Consider the following 16,858-nt stretch of genomic DNA (forward strand, 5'->3'; position numbering starts at 1 on the left):
TTGCATGTTTCTTTCCAACAAATGGTGCATCAAAAACATTTGTAGTCAGAAAATGCATAGAATTTTTCGCTCCAACATATGGCACATGACAAACATTTGTAGTAATAAAATGCATTGCATTTTTCTTTCCAATAGGTGGCGCATCACACACATTCCTAGTACTGCACTCTTCATTCCAACAGATGGCTCATCACAAACATTTGTTGAGGTAAAATGCATCATACTTTTCATTTCAAAATGGCACATCAAACAGCTGTAGTAATAAAATGCATTGCATTTTTTTCCATTCTAACACATGGCGCATCACAAATGTTTATAGTAACAAAAATAAATCCATTGCCTGTTTCATTCCATCAGATGGTGCATCAAAAACATTCATAGTAAGAAAATGCATTGAATTTTTCGCTCCAACATATGGCACATGACAAACATTTGTAGTAATAAAATGTATTGCATTTTTCTTTCCAACAGATGGCGCATCACAAACATTGTAGTACTAAAATGTCCACAAGAGGGTGGGAATGTCCAATAAACAAAGGCAAGTGGCCAGTGTAAAATTACAGTAAACTGTGCAGCGTATGGCCATGTTATTGGGAGTGTCACATCGGCTGCCATCCACAAGGCTGGAGAGATGTAAGGCATATCTGGTAAGCAGAGGTTCGTAAAAGCTGACACAATCAAAGCAGATGGACCTATCAATGCAACATAAGTCCATTTTAGTAGACGGCCATTTTGCTCAGCTGGTTAAATTGTATTATAATAAGTCAAAACAACCAATCGCTACAAGACATCGGGCCCTGAGCATGTGGCATTAAACATTACCCTTCATAACGCATAACTTATTGTTGAAAGGTTAATTAGATCACTATTACTACACTATGCTACGTCAAGCCTGTTTAATGATTTTCATGGTCAGGGTACCAAGGGCCAACTGAAGTCTGGAGAGTTTCCAGTTTGGAGCTGCGCCTCTGCAGTTTGTAGAAGTTGTCTTCCGGTGTACACTGGAGCAGTTTACAGCCAGTGTCAATATGGGGAGGACAATCAGCACTTCAAAATCTGGCATCATAGTCCTCTGGTGGAAAACAGCACCAGACTCCTATAGCTCAGGGCCGAGGAGCTGCTCAAGATGGAGGTCTTCAAGCACCCTGGAGTCTTGATGCCAACCAACCAATTAAAATGGAGCAGCCAGTTTTGCACACAGGAGCAGATCACATTGGTGAAGTGAGAGTCAAGTTCACATATCCCATTACTCACCTATGGAACAGAGGTCTGTGTAGTGACCTAAAAGAGAGAGCTGGTGGGCACAAGGGGCCAAACTGCAGTTCCTGGGCTCAACCCCCAAATGACAGAGCGATGAGCTCAACAAAGCGAGAGGGTCTTCAAGTGGAACCACAGCTGGTCTCCGTTGTCATGGGACCATCTGCGCTATAATAAACTTCAGGGTGGACCCTCGCCAGGCAAAGCTAAATGAAAATAAGAATTACACTGAAAGCGTTTTAATGGCAAAACAAGCAATCCCTCTCGTAGATGTCATTTACATTAGAATTGGGATCTTTCAACATGCCAGTCTACCCTGTGGTGGGCTGTCTAGGGCTTGTTCTTGTACCAGGTTGGGCACGTATGTTGGTATTGCATAGTGCCATTCACAGCAGGAACGACTCCAGGCACTTTACAGGGAAGTTCAGTAACAGATCATAGTCATGGCTGCCCCTCATGCCACTGCTGAAGATCCCATTGAAGTTATTTCTTCCACACAAATCCCCCCCCCCCCCAGTTGATCTCACAGAAGCAGCCTGCCTTAACCTTTATTCCCAAAGCTGGCGGCGTCACCTACATCTGTGACAAATCCAGCAGAGAGGAATGAGGGGGTTGGGATGTGGGCACAGAGGCCTGAGAACCAAGCAGGTGGTCAAACAAGCAACTGATAAGATGACCATACAGAGTCAACTGGGGGAACCCGGGGTGGTTGTGTGTTGATTCACTTTATACTGGAAGGTCTGCCATATAATGCCAGCTCAACCCTCCTTTTTCTTTGAATGGGGTGGCAGTTACATCATTGGTTTGGTGAAGCCCAGCACAATGGCAGTTGCTCTTCAGGAAGCATCCATTTAGAAACTGTTGGTAAACAGCAGCAAGGAAAACAAAAGGCAACTGCGACGTTGTGACATCTTTATTAATACAGTGAAAGCAAGAATCTGTGAAAGGTGAAAGAAGATCAGCTCACGACCTGGTAGCCACTCGGTAAGATTCATCTGTAACTACGCTGGTAATCTCGCTGGTAGTCTCTCTGGTAGCCCTGCTTCTGCTGGTATCCACCTTTTTGATCTGCAGGCAAAACAAATCCATTAATACAAAGTTCTTAAGCAGGGTAGACAATAGAACATCAAGAAATATGGTGAGGTGGGCACTGCCAAGGACTCACCTCTCTGGTACGACTGCTTCTGCTGATAGCCTCCTTTTTGATCTGAGAAGAAGGAGAGTATTGAAAACCATTAGCAGGCTGGTCTCACATTTTACCCAAATCCAAGTTCTGAGCTGCATGTTCACAAAGCAGTGGGCTGCCCTTCTTTTGAGGACCATGACCTACCCCTGCTGAAGTATCCTCCATAGATGCCCTGCTTGAGGTCAAACACTCGCTCATTGTTCTCCACAAGCCCACCGAGCTTCTCGGCCAGCTGTAAGGCCATATTTTGCAGTGATGTGGGCTCCGTGCGGTGCATGACGACGGTCTGAGTGGGCTGGTCCAGGGAGGCCTACAAGCAGAAGCGGAACAAACCATTGGATTACAAAGTCCAGTATTAAAGATGCTGTAGGATATGAACACCCCTAACAGTAAAGGGGAGTTGAAACTCCAAAAGCTGTGAATGGAGACAGAGGATACGCACTGTGCGCCCTTTGAATGTGTCCAGGTTGTGTCTCGCACATGTGCAGTGAATATGTGTACTCTGGACCATACATGTCCATGCAACTCGACTACTCACAAAATTAACATCACGCAACCCTCAAAAAGTATAAACCGGCATTAAGCACCAAGCAAGGGTTATGTCACTAGACAACTTCTAGGTGGAGGGGATGCCAAACTTGACAACTGCCGTCTGCCAATTTACACAATTAGATATCTCCAATTAGTCCACCCCTGCACCTTAAGAAAAAATAAATAAAACTTGGGAGTCACTGGGAGTGTCACAGGTGGTTATGGTGACGTGCTGTGACAGTTTCTGACTTGGTAAGGTTATGTAAATGATGGCAACAACTGAAAACTTGATGGAAAAGTAATGTAATGTGACATGGGCTGAAGCAGAACTGCAGGCTCTGAAGGCGTCACAAACTAACAAGGCATTTTCATACCATGAGCTCCTCATTGATGATCATCTTGCTGATGATGCTGTGCACGGTGTGTAGCTCCAGATGGAACATGTCTGCCAATATCTCCATACTGCACATAAAGACAACAAAAAGAAATTCAAACATATTCTAGATCCTCCTAGTGGGCCCCACTTCCCAGTGTGAGTTTCAACTGTTCATGGTCCCCCATTTACCTTATGGAATCATAGACACTGCTGTAGGTGAAGAGATATGTACGTAGAGATTCTTCCTGGATCTTCCTGCAGAAACAGAAAGAAAAGGATGATGCCGAGGAATTTAGGAAAAGGTAGCTTCTCGCGAGATCAGGATGTGGACACCTACCTGACCAGCATCTCACGGACACGCTGTGCCTCAGGGAAGAGGTCCCACACTTTGCCGTTCATTTTTTCGTTGATGATGTAAGAGTGGCAGATCTTCCAGTCACCCATTTTCATTGCCTTAGAAGCAGCCACGACATGTTCCCTCATGCTTTCTGGGGGTCCTGAGAAAGAATTTGGAGAACAGAACTGTAGTGGGCCCCTGGTGCTCATGAAGCCACCAAATCGGACTTGACACTAGGCTGAAAACTCACCGAGCAGAGGCTGGCGCTCGCCTACTCGCAGCTGGTGGTGGAACTGCTTGCTGATCATACGTCGGCGAGCATCAAACTCATGAGCGGCCATATAAGGGATCTCCAGCAGCATCGCAGACACCAAATAGACACATTCTAGCAGTTCTAGGTTGATGTGCATATGGAAGGGCACCTGACGCCGCTTTTCAATCTTCTCCTGCTCTGGGTTTCTCTCCTGCATGTTGCGCATCAAGAGGCCTTGGCCCAGCAGTTCTTTTGCACGTCCACTGGACTGGATGTCCAACAGAGCATTGTGGGCATCCTTGATCATGCCCTGTCGAAAGGCACAGATGCCCAGTTGTACCATGGTGCGATTATATAGTATCTGCAAGGACAAGAAACTGGGAGTTAGAGGGGGGGAAAAACTGAAATGAACAAACAGCCAGCACTGTGACCCTTTACTCACCTGGACAGGTGGGTCAGCATGCTGAATATTGTCCTGCAGGTGAGACATGAGCATTAAGTCTCGAGCCTGGTACCAGCGGTTGTGCAGAGCATGATGGTATATGTGACACAAGATGGCGCAGGTGCGGATTCGATCTGTACGGTCTTTGGCATAGATGAACTTGCAGAGCCTGTCCATCAGAATAGAACTGTCCTCCCCTTCATTCTCCGCCTGGTCCTGTTCGGACTGCAAATCAGTGGTGGTGGTGGTGGGGAAAGCAGAGAAGACCTCAATTAAAGAAGTACAACTATAGCGCCTTAATTAGCAAATCAAGAAACCATCCAGAATAATACAGCTGCTGGAAAAAAGGAATGTGCAAGTGAAGACAAAAAATAAATAAATAAAATGAGGACCTCAAACACACACCCCCACCAGTAAATAAATCTTCCTAATTCGTACAGCAGGATGTCCTAGTGGAATTAAATTCTTTTATCACGAGATGCCAAGAGTTAATCTTGTTCTTTTTCAGTTGGTGTATCCAAGTTTTTGAGTGACTGTTATGTATTATTTTGCCCCATTTAGGATTATTTCTGGCACCGTGCAATTTGCCTACAGTACTACCAATTTAAATGCAGACTTTTTCTGCAGTTTCTAAAAACTACTTGAAGACCAGTTAAAGAGGATCAGCCAAGACCTCTTCCTATATATACTTTCTGAAGCATGCATCTAAATTCTAACACGGCAAACGCTGTAAACTTACCCTTTTCTAATCAAAGAGGCCCTTTTTTTAGTCAAGAACAATATGTATAAAAGGCATTAATCTGTAATTTCAATTTCTACCAATGTGACACTGCTTATTGTTTGCTGACTCTTATTGGTACAGCATGTGACGGTCCAGGTTAGCTGCATATGCCGTTGTGCCCGGGAAGCCTCTTGAACCAGACTGTCACAGAGCACCTTACCATAAATAGGTATGACTTACAACATAAAATACAGCAACAGTATATGACATGTTGTATGCTGCACTATCAGTCAAATGTTTGCGGAAACATGTTCAGGTTTATGATAGAAATACACCTTTTTTAAATCAAGATACATTTAAATTGGCGGTCATAATGTTGCAACAGCTATTAATGCCTGAAATGATTTGATTTTTAAGTTATTATTCAAATATCACTGCAATGTCCCATTTCCAGCAGCCACTCCAAGACCATTAACTTCTCCTCAAGGCCATGTCACATTATGAAATTTTTCCAGCAACTATCAAATGTAGTATTTATTTACATAATCTTGGCAAATCAGAGGCAATTGTTAGCACACTCCCGTGAAACCAGTCGCCTAATGTGATAGACCCATTGACTTACTCCAACTACCTTATAGTGTGCAACTTGCTCCGATACAACTAAAGACAATATTGGGCCCATTTGATTGTAGGGGCAGGCTCAGTGTGACAGAGCTGCCAACCAAGGAACACTCATCCAGGAATAAAATGCATAAAACTGAGCAATGAAGAATAAGAAGTGTGGTTGTTTTAGACCTCTCAAGGTTGATATTTTATGTTTTGCATACTATGACAAAATTGGGCAGAGATTGAAACAACTTGCTGCAGCCATTAACCTTTCATAGAGCACTGGCTCCATCAGGAAGCACACTACTGGATATCAGAAAAAGGGACAAGTACAACTGCTCTAGTACGTCAGCACTTGTCTGCAAATGTGACATGGGCAGCAACACAATAACCAACTGCTGCCAGCAAATCTGACATACCGAGACAAGAAGTTGCATAATGTGAAACTGGCTTTAATTAGTCATGTATAAATGGTAGTTGGTTATCAGAAAAACTTTGAAGTCGAACTGAAACCTGTTATTCTGGTTCACATCCTATTGCCATTTACAATGGACAAAATGAAACAGCTAAAGGAGTTGACTATTAGGACACTGAAGAAATGGCTGCTGAAAATGGAGCTTTGCCGTGTGAATATTACATTTAAAAAATTTAATGAATAAAGTACTGGCTGTAACACTGAAGGGGTATAGCTTAAAAAAAATTTCATTACTGTGCTTTTCATCAATCAAGTTATATCTGTGATCCTGTAGTTAGGATATAGCAGGTTGGATAATGGATGGAGTTTTTATATATATTTGTATAGTTTATTATGTACGTGTTCTTCTTAAGTTGGCATATGCTGGATTTATGTCCAAGTGTCTGTTGATGGCGTTTTCATCCGATAGCCAAGATTCGGCCAACTCTCTGGCACTTTTAGTACTGGCCTTAAATTTTACTTTTACATTGTCCCAGTTGAATGTGTGTCCTGTCGATTTAGTATGTGCATAGATCAACGATAGTGCGCCCTTTCTTCTGACGGCGTTGCGATGTTCCTGTACACGTGTTGAGCTTCTTTTTGACGTTTGTCCTATGTATACCGCTGAGCAAGAATTGCATGGAATACTATACACTGTGTTTCGTGTTTCGGCTGTCGATTTCTTGTTTTTAGCATTAAAGAGGACTGTGCGCAGATTGTTCGTGGGTTTGTGTGCTATTCTGATGCCCCACTTGGTCAGGATGCGCGCTGTGCCTTCTGACACATTGTGGTGATAAGGGAGTGAGTGCCAGGTGGGGTGGGGGTTCTGATTTAAGTCGATTGTTTGCCGATTCATCTGGCGTCTGCTGTGTAGGCTCCGATTAATGAATGTTTTTGAGTATCCGTTTGAGGTGAAAAGGTGGAAGAGATAGCGTCTCTCATTAATTTTTGTTTCCTTAGTATTACAATGAGTGTGGACTCGTTTGAATAGGGTTTTCACGCAGCTCCATTTATGAGATACCGGGTGGTTGCTGGAGAAGTGTAGAATCTTGTCTGCGTAGCACTGTTTGCGGTAAACACTTGTGGTCAGGGTGGCGTCACTATTTCTTTTGATGTAAATGTCCAGGAAGCTGATGTGTCGGTTCATTTCTTTTTCCATTGTGAACTGGACTGCAGGGAATATTGTGTTATGATTGTAGAACTCATTCAGCTGGTTCTTTCTTAGTATGACGAATGTGTCGTCTACATAACATATCCAAATTTTGGGTGTAATCTGGGATAAAGCTATGTTTTCAAATCGTTGTATTACCAGTTCCGCTAGGAGTCCTGATAACGGTGATCCCATTGGCATGCCTTCTTTCTGAGTGGAATACTTGCCGTTGAAATGAAAGTGAGTTTTTTTGGCAAAGTGATATTAGGGGTTGTAAGCTCAGGAATAAAAACTATTTTATGATACGTGATTCTTTTTTCTCCCTTCATGGATCTCCAGCTGCAAATATGCAAACCGTATCACAGACCTTCTCTTCCATATATAAATAAATGAATACAGCTACCATCCCAAATTCACATGGTAAAGTGTTTATAAAAGGTCCACAATCTTTAATTCTCCATCACCCTGTGAGGCTCCACTGACATACCTTGGACTCCCCCTTCTGGCCAGCAAGGGCCCTGTTGTGTGCTTTGTAGTCAAACTTGTAGTATGTATGCATGATGCGGCGTAGGTACACTCGGCAAATCTCCTCTGTGCTCCCCTTCAGCTCCAGGTACTTGAGTAGCCTGTCAATTATTTGACAGACCCGAGATTCATCCTTCAGGTTGTCCACATACTCTGAGGGGGAGGAAGTGACAGTGACAAGACCGCATAAATGAACTCCAAGCCAATTTGCATCAACTTTTTACCTCATCATTTATTTTTTCTGTTGTAAAATTAAGGAAATATGCTCTCTTCTCACTGATAAATGGCTGTATATCTAGTTATACTACATGTTTGCACACTTTTACAGTATAATAAATTACTAGCAATAAAAAGGGTTGCAAACTTTTTTGTGCAACTCTCCTGTAGTATAGTTTACAATGACATACAACTTAGTATATTAAACTCAGAAGATCTCACCTTGAGAATGAGGGTCAGTGTTCTGCATTATTTTTGTGAATTCTTCATCCATCCTTTCCACAAGAGTTAGAATACATCCCCGAACTCTGAATGGCTATAGAATTAGTGGAAAATGTTGGGGTTAACAAGCAGACCAGTGGTGGCTGCAGGAATAACTTGGGTGTGGTAGAAGACTTACTTGGTCAGAAACGGCAAGACTCTCACTGTCCTCAGCAATGTTCTCACCAATGAAGATGTTTGAGTTGTCAAAGAGGATGTCCAGCAGTTCATTGATGCAGTCCAAGCATTTCCCCCACATTTCCGGCTACATAACAAGAAGTAGGTTGCAAATTAGTGTGTCGTTAGAGCTGCCCCTAACCTTCTCTCACTGATAGATGCACATACAGCACAGAGTCTCTACCTTCATGTATGCTGCCAGGTTGGGATTGTAGTCATAAAGAGAAGCAATGATGTTAAACCTGATTTTAACCAGAATTCCCTCCCCAAGGTTGTTCTCTGCAGCAATGGCTGCAAGGCAATGAAGGAGTTCAATCTGAGCAGCTCTGAAAAACAAAATAAAAACACATAGCTTTTAACCTGGCAAGGATTAAGACGTCTGTGTGACTGAAGTTCTGGAATCAGGAAATATTTACACTGAACCTTAAAAAGGGTAGACTCAATGCATTAAAAGAGGACAACACAAACTAAGTGAATGGTTGGATTTTGAGTTGCAAACTACAAAACCCCACCACAGCTTTTGGACAATGATGGGAACACAAAAAGAAAGAAAAATGTCAACTCCAGTCAAAATTATGTGCGTTTGTATATGACAGACTGGGACTAGGCTTTTGCTCTTACCATGGCTTTCTAGGATCACTGGATTCTTCACAGGATTCCATTCAGTCTTAATTTAGGGGGTTTGAAAGATACAAACACCATTTAGTGAGAGGGCACATTTCTCCCAAGGGGTAGGTCCCATAACATATGGCAAAAAAATTTTCATTTTCAAATTTTCCTGTATGACACACTTCACAGGATGCACTCTTGTAAATGTACAATATTAAACCCCATATCTATACATTAACACATTAACTTGGTAAACACTCAAAATAAGTACATTAATTGCATATTAAGCTCTGCCTGAGGAGGAGGAGGAGGAAACAAAAGTCGATTTTGAAGAGTAAGGAGAGGAGTCTGGAGATACCCTCAACATTTAACAGAGTTCAGGGACAAAAGTGTACTTGACGTGTACCATTATTTTTTACTCGATGAAGAGCAGCTTTACCTGTCAGTCCCCTTTTTCCCTCTGGCCTGCAGGATTTCATTGAGCTTCTTCAGAACCACTGGAATGTTGATCTCCGTTCCCTTTGCAAACATATTGCGCTTCTCCTACAAACAGGACAAGCAAAGATCAGATCCACCAAACTGACGGTCCACAACAGACCCTCAACAATTCCCTAGCTTACCTTAACCAGGGGGGCACCTCCCTCAACTTTCTTCCACTCGCCTTCACCTTCTCCTTCCATGCCCTCCTCATCGTCTTCCTCTACCCTCCTCAGCTTGCGGTCCTGCTTTTTCTTTACTTTGTCCTCCTTCTTCTTCTCTATCTGCCGCCTATCCTCATCAGTGGTAGTCCTGTGAAAGATGGAGACAAGTTGAGGAAGGCAACTTCCACCGATGGCTACACACAAAAGGCAAAGGAGGAAACTTACTTCTTAAGGAAGCGCGAGGCTAACGATGTATGCTTGCCTTCATCATCATCACTCTCAGAGTCTGAGTCATCGCTGTCTGAGCCCCAATCTTCATCATCATCCGAGTCTTCCTCATCCTCCTCATCCTGCAGAAAAACACCACTCCTTAGATGTTGGCAAAAAATTCTACTGACTGTGCATAAAACCAAGAAGTTTCTTTTATTACCTCAATTTTCTTCTTTCTTAGGTCAAGGGCAGGCTCGGCTCGTTGTTTTTTGAGGAACGCACTAGGAGACATTCCAACATCATCGTCATCATCATCTTCCTTATCATCCTCACTTTCATCAGACTCTGAAGACAAAGTACAGGAGTATCTTTGTATCACCAAACTGTGGCATGCCACGGGCACACAGAAGGTAAAGGTAAACTTTATCATTTATCAGCTTACAGTGGATTCACTTGAAATTGCAGAAAGCTGCAAGTCACTAGGTGGGATGATATCTAAATCAGCACTGAGATTTTCCAACACTTTTATAAATGTAACAATACTGTGCATAAAAAGCGCCCTTCACATTGGAGTCTCTCTCTCTTCCCATCTGAAGCCTCACTTCAAGATAATAAAGCCACTTACCCAGGGCAAGTACTTTAGTGAAAACTATTGTTAAACTAATGTTGTAACATCCTGCTGGAATCCAGGAAAACTTGACTATATTGAAATTAAAGAACTGTTGTTCTGTTACAGCGCATGTTCATGTTTGTGGGATCTTCCTGCTGCAGTGCACTCGACTTAGCTGGTATATATTTTTAACACTGATGTTTTGCAGTAGCTCCACCATGTGCCGACCAGCACTTCATTGCAACTATGCACCTTTCAGAGTAAAGTAGGTTTTAATATGCAGCTGAGTGAAAAAAAACGAAGACATGAGCTACAAAGAGTTTTCAAATAATTAGTAGTAGATATGGTCTGTTCTCCGGTTTCACACATGGACTCAGACTGATAGTGTTTGTGATACTGAACATAATGTGCACGGTTACGACTACTTTTTGATAAGTAATAGGTTATTATTACTACTACATTTAACATTACTTTTTCTATGAGAACAGCAGCTCATTAATACTGCTAGTTAGTCAACAAACCCTATGCATCTGAGACACAATGTAGTGTAGGACAGGGCTATTGACGTTTGTAACTTAGCAAACAGTTTACAGCATATGGTTGGTTTTTTACCTTTTTAGTAAAAGAACCATAGGAGAGTCAAAAACTACACTGTTGGATATGGCTACTCTGTTAATCAAGTTCACATCAATAAACCATGGTATGAATGTATAAAGATAATGATTTTCACCTTGGCAGAAATTTATATTCATCAGCTGTCCACTCAACCTCTCTCTTTTGGATTATTTTTTTTTCCAAATGTATGTGTAGATAAAAAAAAAAGCTCATTTACTCCTTCAGAAAGGTTTTTTTAAGCTTTGCTAATTTAGTGGGCCTCTAGTGATGTTCAAGTGGTATTCTGCCAGTGCACAGATAACCATACTGTTATACTATAAAATAATTACCGTTTTGGACTTCCTGCAACATTCAAGGTTGACTGAACTTCTTCTTGCCTGGGTATATATTCAGTGTCACTATCTTGTCCACTATTTACAACTTATTGGGATGTGAATCTACTAGTCCTAAATGGAGAGCAGCTGCTCTAGAGTAAAAACTGGATTCTGTCCTACCATGCAGGCCCTTTCTAAATAGTCCATCACCTCTCCACAGAGTATTCCTGCTGCATTGTCCGTTTCATTTTTAGGGATTCACTACTATACTGTGAATGTCCTGGATCAAACTGGGGGGAGTTTTCACTTCGGTGGATACTAGCACTTATGATTAACTTATTACTGCCTCTGAAGTGTAATTTTCAGACACGTACCGTCAGAGTCATCTTCATCACGTTCCTCTTCCTCATCAGCTGACTGCTCTGGATTCTGAGGGTAATAAACAAAGTAGAGTTAGGCCCAAGCATGACAGGCGTTCTTCCTTCCAAGTCCACAACCACTCATGTCCGAGAGGATTTTATCGCGTTTGTAATCAGAGGCAATACTTGGGACTAGATGTTCAGGGTGAAGAAACATGTAGAAATTTACCACCAAATAACTGGGTAACACAGTAGCAAGAACCAACCTTCAAAAATGTCTTGCTAGCCACTCTGGGCTCAGACTAATTTTATAAATTTAAACATATATTGGACTAAAAAATACATAATTATGGCAGAGAATCTTAAACCATAAAGATCCAAACCAAAAATACTTCTTGTTACCATGAAAATTGAATATTTCTGTTGCCTGGCAACAAAGTTTAAATTCAGTTCTCGATTGTGTAACACGTTATTTGGAGGTTTCTAAGATAATATGCACAGCCCTGCTAAAAGGACGGGCTACATGCTACTACAAGTGTTTGCAGGATCTTGACCGTTCAAACAATATGACTCATGGTTTTAGCATAACCTATGAGAAACTGGTTATGCTCTGCTTAAACTACTCTTACCTCTTTGTAGCGCACAATTTCAGCTTCATAATCTCGATTATACTTTCTGATTTTTTGCCGCAGTGTACTGAGTGCCTTGGCATTGTTCTTGTTCATTTTCTTTTTTCCTTCTTTGTCTTCCCACAGCTGACAAACGACACAAGCAAAGAAAAATCATAATGAGAGAAAGTGGAAAGGCAGGTGGTGGCGGCCCTCTGATTGTAAGTATAATCACAACTTGCCATCAGAGGGCCTACTTTCTGCAGGAAAAAAAGGAGGTCCTCACCTCATTGAGGTAATCTTCCAGGTCTGCCAGCAGTCGAATGTAAAATGTTGGAACACCCTCCTTATCCACAACTGTTTTGGATTTCAGGAAGGCCTTACACAGCTGCTCAAACTCCTCCAAACATTTTGACACATCCCGAATTTTCATTGCATTCCGAATAGTTTTGATGATGTTAGTGAGTTCCTCAAACCTGAAAGACAAACAAATCAATTCCAAAAAATTCTCATTTAAGGGCAATGGAGCGATAAGTGCAGGACATGGTGTTTTATCTCATTTACCTCTTATCTTTAGTGCTGCGGACCACCCTTTTCGTATCCTCCTCATCATCACTCAGCAGCACAGGCCTGCAATGCAGAGATCATTGTAATATAAGAACAATACTTCATTACCTAGCTCTTTTCAGAAATAGTATAAGGCACAAACATATAGAAGTAAAAGTCAAGACAAACTAAATTCAAATAAAGATGGTGTCAAGCAGGACTGGGCAATATATTGAATCATTTTTTATCTGATTTGAGATTTAATAAAAATCAATATGAAGAGGTCAATATCTTGATGGACAACTTCTTCTGAACATTAAATAAAATCTGCAGACGCCACCGCATTTTCTAAGTGTGTCTACATCAATTCTGCTGTTGTTTGTCTTGGGGGTGATGGGCGTGAAAAAAAAAAAAAAAATAGAGCGAGGATCAGAAGAAATAAGTGTTAGATGGTTAGCTCGACTGTTTGCAAATGGTTTGGTTTTTACCCCCAATGACTCTTTATGCAATACAAACATCTGAATGCAGAACACACATAATGAGCCATAATACAACATATGTGTGAATTATCCAATGGATGTGTACGGTGTAAACAATATTACAGATCATTTTAATTTTGATTTGAATTTTTATTTAACACGTGAACTGATCTTCCTAATTACAATAATGGATATTCAACAAATAGTGCATTAACTCTGCACTAAACATTTACACTTTTGAACCCGCTATGATTATTCACAGAAGTCAAATATACAACCATATTAGTTTCTGAGAAAAGCTTAGTAATATTGTTTTTTGTCAGTATGCTGCTGCTGGAGTATGTGAATTTCCCCTTGGGATTAATAAAGTATCTAATCAAAACTTAAAAGAAGTGGTGAGGCGGGTGACCTTCTGCTGTTATGCACCTAAAATCTGGAATAGCCTGCCAGTAGGAATTCGCCAGGCTAATACAGTGGAGCACTTTAAAAAACTACTGAAAACACATTATTTTAACATGGCCTTCTCATAACTTCACTGTAATTTAATCCTGATACTCTGTACATCTAATTCATTATAATAACTATTCATTCAAAATCCGTACTAACCCCTACTCTCTCTTCTGTTTCCTTTTCCGGTGTCCTGTTGGTGGTGGCGTGCGCCACCACCATCTACCCAAAGCACCATGATGTTCCAACAATGATGGATGGATTAAAAGCCAGAAGTCTGTATGACCATCAGCATCAAGTGACTCCGTGAAAAACCCGAACTACCAAGAGGACTATTTCATTTATGTTAGGTAGAATGCCCAAAGGGGACTGGGTGGTCTCGTGGCCTGGAACCCCTACAGATTTTATTTTTTTCTCCAGCCTTCTGGAGTTTTTTTTTGTTTTTTCTGTCCACCCTGGCCATCGGACCTTACTCCTTTCTATGTTAATTAATGTTGTCTTATTTTAATTTCTTATTTTGTCTTTTATTTTTCTTCTCTTCATTATGTAAAGCACTTTGAGCTACTTTTTGTATGAAAATGTGCTACATAAATAAATGTTGTTGTTGTTGTTAATAAAATACCAATTAAATAAAAACCTAGAGGATTTTATAATCCCTAATTTTAACAGGAAGATGTTACTTCTCTGATCATTGGGACTGAAAGCAAAGCAAAAGTAGCTGAAATGTCTAATTTTTCACTGAAATACCATCTCCCTCCTCAGAATTTCAAACACCCCCTTACAGATTCTTCCTTGGTGTTGACTGTGTAAAGCACCAAACTATACCTCAGGGAAATAAGGATTCAAAAAGCTGCAAGAACACAGAGTCTGGGCACAAATACAGTACTTGCTATGGTGTTAATGGATAAAAAATAAAATACACCTGCATGCATCATTCAGATTATTATAAGAAAGAAAAAGGACACTTATGCAAATACATAATTTAGCACCATTACAAACAATATCATAAAACAATGTGTACATAATAAACACAAGCATTGTGATCTGTGAGGGAGTAAATCAGAAGCTTGGTCTTTCTTTACAAAACGGTCAGAAAGTGAGAGCACAATGTTCGCCGATAGAAAGAGACGGCAGCAAGGTACTCAAGGTGTTGATGAATGAAATACATGGAACATACTGTATATACTGTACAATGGAAACTCACGACTAACTACAGTAGATATAAAACAAAAAGGGGGCGATTAGGTTTCTTTGAGGCATAGCATTTCATGAAATTGTTCAATCTTGGAGAAAATTGGTCTCATTTGCCAACATTTCATTTTATTATGATGAGCAAATGTAACATATTTTGTCCTCCATATAGAAAACATGTATATACATGTTCATGCAGTGCTATATTTTAATTTTTATGGTACTGAATAACATTTTTGGTCAAAATAATTACAATATCAAATTTTGCCCAGCCCAATATTCCATAACTTCTTCCGAATGTTAAATTCATACAAGACCCATCAAAGCTCACCAATGCTGTACTGTAAGAGTAAACGGGTGTCATGATGGTTAATCTAGAGACCTGAGCAAAGCTGAATTGATGAATATCAAGATTGCATTTCACTGGACGGACAGACCGGTGTCATTGATAACGAAACAAAATGCAATGTCTGGAAGTTGACAAAGAGGAGAAGCCGAAAAAGCAAATTAACAAGACTAACATCCCCACAGTCTACACCGACCCCCGGTCTGATGGCCCCCTGTAAACTTACTGCTTAGCGAAGGTGGTCCCCACTTGCTTCGGAATGACTTCATCTCCTGACGAGGTCTCCTCAGACTCGCTGTCAGAGCCGGTGGCGAAAAATCGCGACATTATTCTGTCAAGACAAGAAACAGTTAAATGTTACATACACATCCTTTTGACGTTGAAACGTCTTTACCTGAGAAACATTTGCTGAAAATAATAAAATCGTAAAGGGAGATGAGAGTCTTCAACGGTTTCTTCTTTAAACGTACAAAAACATACAAATTGCTGAATTGTATTTTTTCTGTGTTTTATCACAGACCCGAGGCCGTTTATTTTTTATTCACAAACAGAACTACCTACAGTATGTTATAAAAAGGCAACGATAGTTTGGCACATATTTTGTTAATAGTAAGTAAATTTGGTTTAGATGCTGGATGTAATACAAACATATGGCATTAACAGACTACAAATAACAACGGTGCCTGCCCCCTATTTTTCTGACACGTTTTCTGAGACAGGCCGCACTCGCATCCAGCCGCTCGCCTCCAGTCCAACTCAGGAAGGAAGCTTCACAGCAAGCAAAACAAAACTGCTAACCATACAGCAGATACAAAATCCCAAACACAAGCTATGCTCTCACCCTTTCCTTGCAGCTTCTGTTCACTCCAGGATTTAAAAATGCGTTAACGTCGCAAATAAAACTTCAACGCCACAATGAGTGTGGCTCTCCCGGCTTTGGACGACGGGCTTGAAAGGGCGGCTATCGTGAAGCACCCTGGGAAATGTTTTCTGATACGCGCATTAGTCGTAATCACAAAGAGCTGTATGAGGGTAGCAAACGGCAACAACCAGAATGCATCTCGGTTTCCGCTATGAGGTTTCACTTTCTGAAGGTTCGCTATCTCAAGACGAGAGGCTCTGCGGTCAGAACTGCTGCTCATAGTGTCAGACTTCTGGATACAAATTTGTCTGTGAGGAATTTGGATAATCTTCCTGTTTTTATGTGGGGTTTCCATTTTTAATTGTTATCTATATGTTGTGATATTGAACATTGATTTTTACACCGACTGCTGTTAAAGTTCAAGTTACAACAGACTGGTTTAAGGTTTATTGTTTGTGTGTTACCCATAATCAGATTTGAGAATGCACTGTTATTCTTCTTCTTCTTCTTCTTCTTATTATTAGTCAGC

General features: G+C 41.0%; 1 protein-coding gene and 1 long non-coding RNA gene across 2 annotated transcripts; one reads left to right on the forward strand and one right to left on the reverse strand.

The window, feature by feature from the left end:
* Nucleotides 1-2,155: 2,155 nt before the first annotated feature.
* Nucleotides 2,156-16,474, reverse strand: eif3c (eukaryotic translation initiation factor 3, subunit C). Its single transcript, XM_028814866.2, has 22 exons — nt 16,309-16,474; nt 15,694-15,798; nt 13,023-13,088; nt 12,745-12,934; nt 12,480-12,605; nt 11,866-11,920; nt 10,173-10,297; nt 9,968-10,092; nt 9,722-9,890; nt 9,541-9,644; nt 8,677-8,818; nt 8,455-8,580; nt 8,277-8,370; nt 7,801-7,991; nt 4,383-4,607; nt 3,938-4,301; nt 3,688-3,847; nt 3,540-3,605; nt 3,349-3,436; nt 2,588-2,753; nt 2,423-2,464; nt 2,156-2,325 (listed from the first exon to the last, which is right to left on the reverse strand). The coding sequence occupies exons 2-22, from the start codon at nt 15,792-15,794 to the stop codon at nt 2,249-2,251; spliced, it is 2,802 nt and encodes a 933-aa protein (XP_028670699.1). The 5' UTR covers nt 15,795-15,798; nt 16,309-16,474; the 3' UTR covers nt 2,156-2,248.
* LOC114661705 (uncharacterized) lies at nt 10,221-13,477 on the forward strand. The gene is made up of 2 exons (XR_003717900.2): nt 10,221-10,362; nt 12,606-13,477. It is a non-coding gene; the product is annotated as an uncharacterized LOC114661705 (long non-coding RNA).
* Nucleotides 16,475-16,858: the final 384 nt, after the last annotated feature.

This window comes from Erpetoichthys calabaricus, chromosome 12, assembly GCF_900747795.2.
Source record: "Erpetoichthys calabaricus chromosome 12, fErpCal1.3, whole genome shotgun sequence".
NCBI lineage: Eukaryota > Metazoa > Chordata > Cladistia > Polypteriformes > Polypteridae > Erpetoichthys > Erpetoichthys calabaricus.